Below are 7,946 nucleotides of genomic sequence, written 5' to 3'. Positions count from 1 at the left end.
TTATTATTGTTATTATTATTATTATTATTATTATTATTATTATTATTATCTCCTTCTTGTTTCTGAGTTCTTGATTTTGCATTTCTTTTTTTGAAAACATATCTTTTTTATATAGTGTGTTCACCGAGACTTGGCGGCCAGAAACGTTCTTGTTGGAGAAGATTACGTCATGAAGATCGCTGACTTTGGCCTGGCTCGAGATATTTCCAAGAGTGAGTTATATGTGCAGACAAACAGTTGTGTTTTGCCAATGAAGTGGATGTCGATAGAATCATTGTTTTCGAGGGAGTACTCAGAGAAAAGTGATGTGTAAGTACAAATGACACTTTAAAAAAAATGAATGAAGGGAGAATATGAAAATATGGGAGGATCGTACTCAAGGATGACAACTGTATAATTAGTGCGTGACTAGGCGTTCAAATTAAACAGAAGCTGGCCTTTTGATTACTGCAATTAAGTTAAACTTGCCATAAAATAGTTTAGTAGGCGCTCTCCGATTGGCTGAGAAGTATGTTTGCATGCGAGTATCACAGTTAAACGCAACCACTCTACCACATTTTGAAAAACTCGACAAGTTTACTTTATTAACCCATAACTTAGAGGCATGGAACTTGAAAAAAATTTAAAAACATGCTATATCAAAGTTTTTACGCTCAAGACGACATTTTAAGGGAGAACAATCCGTCCTTTTTAAAATATCACCTTTTTTAACAAATAAAGAAGCCTTGACTGTGCTCTATTATGTACGTTGTAAAGCACGCACCACTGGCAGCGGCTAGAACACGAAAGAAGTGTAGGGGGAACACGAGATTTAGTCGAGTGTTTCTATCTACTTCTTGAGTAGTACAACAGAATAGAGCTCAGTCAAGACTTACTTATTTGTCTTATGAATATAAAGAATCCGTTAAATTCCCCACACATTCCTTTTTAATTTTCAATTTTTTTTTTAAAGCAAAAGAGTGTCGTCAGCATGTTTTATACTCTCATAAAGCACGCTTTTGCAACAAATCAGAGTGCACGTTATATCTAAACTTTATTATAAATGCAAAACAAAAACGTACTGATAACAGTACAAAACTCCGTGTAGATACAACACTTCGCGACTAGTAAGAACGGCTCTTTTCATCAGCGCCATAAACAAAGAGCTAGGTACCAACTTTTTCTCGGGAAAGTTGCCGCTATTAGAAAAAAGCACCTTAGCAGAAAACTGTTTTTCTGTGGTTTGCAATTTGGACAAATTCTCTTAAATTCTCCCAACACTTGAATCTCGTGTTTATATCAGGGCATGTAAACACAGCAGATAACGTTTTCCATTTTTTATAAATAGTACTCGAAAGAAAAAGAATGCTACTGATAACGATTCTTGAATGTAGCGCTTCATATGCAAGCCATGTAAGTTTTGATTTTGATAATTCCTTTGTAGTGGAGTTAATAGCAGCTTACCATCTGTTTCCTCGAGTCCATAGTTTAGTTTAAACAGCTTACAGAGGTTTGTTGACACCCTTTTGGTTTGGAATGACCCAGGCTGTGATGACCCTTCGAGTGTGTATGTTTTTGAACCTTGACATTTAATAATGCAGATGGTCATTTGGTATTTGCTTGTGGGAGATCTTTACACTGGGCGGCACACCGTATCCCACTATACCCGTAGAAGAGCTCCGAGACTTTCTCAATGATGGAAACCGTATGGAAAATCCCCGAGACTGCCCTTTGGAGATCTACAAAATTATGCAAGATTGCTGGCAGGAAGGACCCGACAAGCGACCTAAATTTGATCAAATCAGCCAGTCGATTGGTACAATACTTGAGCAACGCGCTTCCCAGGTGAGGCCTTTTTTCTACTGTTTTTTAGGCAAAGGAGGAACTAAGAGAGCTTATCCACTCTCTTGTTAGAACTTATTGTACACTAGGTCCTTCAAACGAAAAAATGAAGTTTATCAAAAGGGGATACTCTCTTGAGTGTATATATCCTTTGTTCTGATGGAGCGAGCGGGAATTAAGCTTTGCAGGGAGAATATGAAGAGATGACTTATACTGTGTGCTCTTTAAAAAAATTACCATATTTGCTATGACAGTGGCGGATTAAAATCTCTAACTAAGTGAGGGACCCGCTCATTTAGTCCCGTAGACTGCAGTTTGGCCTATAAGGAAGGTGGAGCCCCGGGCCCTCGGGGCCCCTTGGCCCCTCCCTTAGTCGGCCATGGAATGATATGACACGATCTGCATGCTTTTTTTTTAGACTGACGCAATCCAGATGCTAAAGCTATTATAACAGATTATAAAAATTTATGAGTCTATAAGATCAGAGAATTTCGACTGCTAATTTTGGCGTGAATTTTGAATATCTTTTAAATTTCACAAACTAGTCAGCAAAACCTACAGACCTAAAAATGGTATTTTCTGCCTTTTAATAAAGTTTAGGTTTCCGTTTTGAAATCTTATACTTCGAATGCGCTCATAGATATGGTGGAGATTTTTTTTTGCGGGAAGAAGCTAAGTGCCCCTTAAAATGTGTCTAAAAATAAACTGATCCGTAAAAACGCCGTGACATAGGCCTAGTATGGAAGTTGATCGCTTCGGGTTATGGGCTCCTGGCTCGTATGTTTATTTTAAACTTCGATATTGGGCTCATTTTTCACAACAGAGTGTCGAGACCGAGTACCTTCACTTAACAGAAGACAACAACCGTGGCAGGAAAGATTACTACCTTGATCCACATGATTCAGACCCCACCGTTCCTGTGACGAGAGCAGATGTTTATGACAGGTTAGTACTCTCGATTAAGCATTTTGCTTTTATTCTTGAAAACTTCATCCACAAGTGAGTTGCGTTGTCCATACCTAGTATTCCGTATTTATAAAGGGATCAACAAGTCCCAGGCTAAAGAACTTCCCAGTATTAGTTCGACAATAAATACGTTATGTTATGTTAATTCAATAACTGATAGGTAAGGCCAGTTCTGCTTATACACTAGCTTGGCCACTGAGGGAGCGCTTATTCGGGGAAGAAATAGATTCTTCAAAGAAGAACTGAGGAGACAGTATATCGTTCATGAGACACGTGCATGGTCATGGCAAAGAACGAAAGGGACTCAGTTACATTGTTACGCAAGAAATAGCATTGCTTAACTCGTGGATACAGATAATGGTCTCGCTTTGCACGGTAAATTTAAAATGGAGCTGAACGAGTGGCGAATAAGAAAGTGTTCCCTTATGCCAATGCCGGCGTTTAATCAAAGGTAAACAAGCGTTCAGAGAATGAGAGAAGAGAGGAGGTTCCCTTATACCATTACTTAATATATATAAGACAGTGTGCTGGAGGTGATTGTTATTCAAGGAGACTCTTATTTTTCAGTTTGGCAGGCGAATATTTAGGGGAAGACGCTTAATCAACGTGAACGCCCTTTATTTTTGACGTTTAAGGCGTAATAGCGTATAAATCTCAGAGTGAGAAAATCTAACTCCGTTCGCTGCGTACAAATCATGTTTCGAGTCCATTGCGGTTGGCATCAAGATTTGAAATAATGATAATAAAATAGAGCATTGCGATCTTGTCTCACAGAATTATCGGCTCGTCGTAAAATGTTCTAGTGTGATTCACGTTGCCTTCTATAATCGTGCGAATGATCTAAAATGTATGGTCAAATTTATAGTAATCTACTATGGTTGACAGCGTTGTTTTTTTCTTATAGGCGATCAAGTGTAAATATTGCAAACAATCCCTTGCCTCCATTACCAGGTGGCGTGGATGATCAATTCGATTCGAGATTTACGGTGGCTCGTCAGGGAGTGAGGGCGACATAGAACTAGAAGAATTCCATGGTAATGAGCAGGCTGTGGCCTTGGAACTGACGCCTATTGCTCACTCTACAGAAAAGGTCGGAAATTCAAAGAAGAAAACCACAGTCGTCTGAGACTTGCGCTAAAGTTAATCTTTTTACTTCCAAATTCAGTACTAGAAACATTTTAAAAATAGTCCGTAGTTTATCTCTGTTGTAAAGTGCTGTGATGTGATCGGCCGTTCAAAAAACTAAAATACCTGACTTCAAATCACTTTCACACGATACTTTAATATCTCTTCTTATGAATTCTTCTGATTATTTAATTAACTATCAATTGGTTTCATTTATCTCGCAATGCTGTGAATTAAGAACTAAATTAGTATCAATGAATGAATGAATGAATGAGAACTGTAACGTTTTGTAATGTTTTGCACGTACTAATTAGTTGATTTAGTACTTAAATTTAGAGTAATAGCTTTTGCAATACTGTAATTCCTTTATGGTCATGCAAATAAAGCATTTGGTGGTCCGGTGTTGTTGTTGTATTTGTTTATGTTTTACTGATTTAGTTCGAAATCTTACTTCAGTGAGTAGTCCGTCGATGAAATCCAATAGTTTGACCATTTAAATTAAAACCTCTTCAGTAGCGTGTTCACTTGAAACTAGCTATTTCGCATGTAGTTCTAACTATTGGTCTCTGGACAAAATTAGATGATATGACTAGGGTATCTAAGAGATAGTAATGCTGCGGCACATTCTGTTGATACTGGCATTAGTTAGGCAGTGAGACTTAAAAGAATCAAAAATGACATTGAATGTCCTATTTACATGTTGGAAAGTACTAGAATAATTACTATCAGTCTATAGAAAGAACTCGTGGGAACGTTGTTTAGAAAATGATCAAGTGGTTATCAACTCTGGTTTTCGCACAGTAAATTGTAGGAAATAATAGAAAATCAGATTGTTTATCCATATATTTAATATGCGGTGCACGATATTTTCTCTGGAAACACAATACTTTTCTTGCTGTTTGTTGCACTTTATTAAGTAACAGTTATTTAGCTACATATTTATAGAAAACAACAACACAAAAAAACAGAAAAAAAAAAAAAGCAATGAATAATTCGGTAGGACTCGAACCCGGCACCTTCGATTCGACGCGACTACACCTAACCACTTCACCACAGAGGCTGATTACGAAATCGTTAGGAAAAGTCTTTCATTTTATTCCTTTTCCATGAAACTTCCGCCGGCAAGATATCGCCAGCCGCATTAACCGAGCTATTAACAGTGAAAAAACAATGTAAACGCATATTCCATGGCAATGAATGAATGAAAGAACATAATTATGCTTTTCAAAACGCCGATACACGTCCTCGTCTGCAAAGTGGGACACAAAACATATTAGTCTGGGAGCAAATGTGGTCCCGTGTGAAGTTCGTGCTGAAAGCAAGCACCTACTGTAAAAGTGTTCATTAGGTCCTACTAAACATGAAAAGTTTTGGTGCCAGCTTTGCAACTTGCTCAGACGGCTTTTAAGGGGGGTTAAATTCTGACCCATGGAATCCAGCATGGAAACGAGGCTAAAACACATAATTCCTCATAACTTTGTTAATAACAGACGAAAATACACCAAACTTGCTCACATGATTGGACATGATCCTCTCTGTTGATTTATGCTAATTTACGTAGGTCACGTGACCTTACGCATGAAAGCGAGGCTGAAACACATAATTTTCCATAAATTTGTCAAAAAAAATCCTTATCATGCCAAACTTGCTCACCTTAGTCAGTTAGACATCTTGCATCGATTGGTGCCACTTTGTAGTGTCACGTGACCCCATACATGGAAACGAGGCTGGATATATCTGGTAGCATCGTGTAGGATGGCAATTGTCTTGCCAAATGTATTAACAACTACTAGGCAGATACATATTTGGTTATCCGAGTTCAGATATAAAAACTTCAACTAATCATTGTCCTATGGCCCATAGCACAGGGACGAGACGGATAAAGCAAATACTGCGGAGCCTCCATTTGAGAATCTATCTTGTACACATAATCAATAATTTTGCCAACTTATGATACTGGTTCCATGTATTCATTTTCGCATGTATATTGGAACAAGGGCAGAAAATGAAAATAGCGACTGCTGCTATTTTATATATACAGTCATGAAAGTCTTACTGAATATCTATACACATTGTTCTGTTGTCCATTTCTATGGAATTTCCTGTTCGACTTCGTCATACTCATCATCACTCTCAGCGTACTCGTTCTGGCAATCTTCAGAGCACAGCCAGAGATCAGTACAGACAAGTCCGGCTTTTTGACACTGACAACGGTTGTTAGAGCAACGGGACTTGGCGCACTTGCATCGGACTAGATGTATAATTGCCTCTGGAGCTGGTGGAAGATTTGTCATGACTGGTACCCACTTTCCATCTTCATATTGCCATCCATAGCCTTCTGGTGAGGGCAACACCGGGTTTGCTACATGATCGTTGTTCCAAACAAGAAGCTGGTAGTGCGCTCTTAGTATGGTTTGATGGACAGCAGCTTGTGTGGGCGGCAACCTCTCAGACTCAGCTTGATTTTTCTTAAAGAGGGACCATCTGAGGGCTTTGACAGTTTTGATGTCTGTCTTCGGTTGGTACATCCGACAAACCAGCTGTTTCACTCCACTTCTTGTGCCGTCATCTGGCTTTTCCCCACAACCGAGGTTAGCAAGAGCTTGCAAGATAGGAGTGCTGGCGTTATCAAACTCATCCTAACAAGTGGCTTTTCCCTTTCCAGAGAAACTCCCAGTAACATCTGCTCCTGTCAACGCATGAAATGCTGGCAGCGCAGCCGTCTTTGTAGGCCCAAGGGCGTCTGCGATTGACTTCAAGTTGATAACTCTACGACTACTGCCGGTCCCAGTAACAAAGCAAGAGTTCGAGCACAAATCTGGATACCGTCGGAGAGCCAAAACAAGAACATCAGTGTCAGGAGAATATATAGAGAGGTGGGTAGCACCTTGAGCAGAGGCATCCAGAGCATGTAAAATAATCTTTGTGTCGGCTTCTTCTTGTGTACTTCGTAAATGCCTGACGTCTCTGTGCGTTGCCTCACATTCCGTTCCCTATGCCACAACGACTTGTCTAGCTCCCATTAGCATTATCCTTCACATTCTTTGCGGGAAACGTAGTAAGTTCGCCCTTGGTCTTTGAATGAGCAAGAAGCTTCTTCATAGGCACCTTGGCGATATTATGTTACCTTAATACAGGTTCTTCATCTTGAGGTTCCACTTTCTGATAAATAGCCATTGCTGTGCCGTGTAGAGTACGCTTCCCGTCCGGCGTATCCTCTGAGAAATCGATATTATCAACAGCAAAATATACGTACCGTCCTTTCACGATATCCAGAGGGAGAAACATGCCACCTTCACTCTCTATGCGCTTCAGGACAGTTTTATCAATTTGTGACTCCACCCTCAACAAGCGATTGTACTCTACAGCCATGCCAAACCCATGGAGGAGATTAACTAGCTCTTTGCTTCGTACTGCTTGGTGTATTGCTAGGCTAACTGCGAGGTGTTGGGGCATTTCTCTAGTGCAGTAGACCGCCTTTGACCTCTTATTGTCAACCTGCCTGTCCGTTAGACACAAAGCTATTGTATTCTGCGCTAATTGCATTGCTCTTTTGTGTACCTCATTGCACTTTTTATCAGATAGTGTCTTATTGGGACCTTGGATTATCCACCTAAAAAAGCAGGTAAGCTCTTCGGGGCAGTGATCATGTGTCATTGTATCCAGAGAGCCAGAGAAGACCCATTTCTCGCTTCGATTAATAGCCTTTCTCAATATTGAAGCGGCATGGAAGAGAGTTTTCATAGATTCATCACTGTCAGCTGTGGATTCTACGATATGGATAGCGGCATCTCTACACTGCTTTACGCTGACCCTCTAGGGCTCATTAGCTCTAGTGGGCTTATGGAACTCAACTCCCTTTATCTCTTTCTGGATAGCTCTTTAACTGAACGTCGACTTCGAGTCTTTGGACTATTGTTCTCGTTTGAAATGGAATCAAAAGCCTGTTCCAACTGTGCCATGTTGAGTATTTCTCCGCTATCGAGGGCAGCTTGGGTAAGGTTCAAAAACTCCAGCTTAGCCGCTGTCTCACT

The 7,946-nt window shown here is 39.9% G+C and overlaps 2 protein-coding genes across 2 annotated transcripts; one reads left to right on the top strand and one right to left on the bottom strand.

The window, feature by feature from the left end:
- The first annotated feature begins 119 nt into the window (after positions 1-119).
- Positions 120-3,953, top strand: LOC140923744 (fibroblast growth factor receptor 1-like). The gene is made up of 4 exons (XM_073373815.1): positions 120-309; positions 1,581-1,824; positions 2,645-2,766; positions 3,692-3,953. Exons 1-4 carry the CDS (start codon positions 170-172, stop codon positions 3,801-3,803), a joined length of 618 nt encoding a protein of 205 aa, XP_073229916.1. The 5' UTR covers positions 120-169; the 3' UTR covers positions 3,804-3,953.
- A 2,049-nt stretch (positions 3,954-6,002) lies between these two features.
- On the bottom strand, positions 6,003-7,656 carry LOC140923638 (uncharacterized). Its single transcript, XM_073373711.1, has 2 exons — positions 7,040-7,656; positions 6,003-6,531 (listed from the first exon to the last, which is right to left on the bottom strand). Exons 1-2 carry the CDS (start codon positions 7,654-7,656, stop codon positions 6,003-6,005), a joined length of 1,146 nt encoding a protein of 381 aa, XP_073229812.1.
- Positions 7,657-7,946: the final 290 nt, after the last annotated feature.

This window comes from Porites lutea, chromosome 13, assembly GCF_958299795.1.
Source record: "Porites lutea chromosome 13, jaPorLute2.1, whole genome shotgun sequence".
In the NCBI taxonomy this organism is placed as follows: domain Eukaryota; kingdom Metazoa; phylum Cnidaria; class Anthozoa; order Scleractinia; family Poritidae; genus Porites; species Porites lutea.
This window is presented reverse-complemented; position numbering and strand designations above follow the sequence as displayed.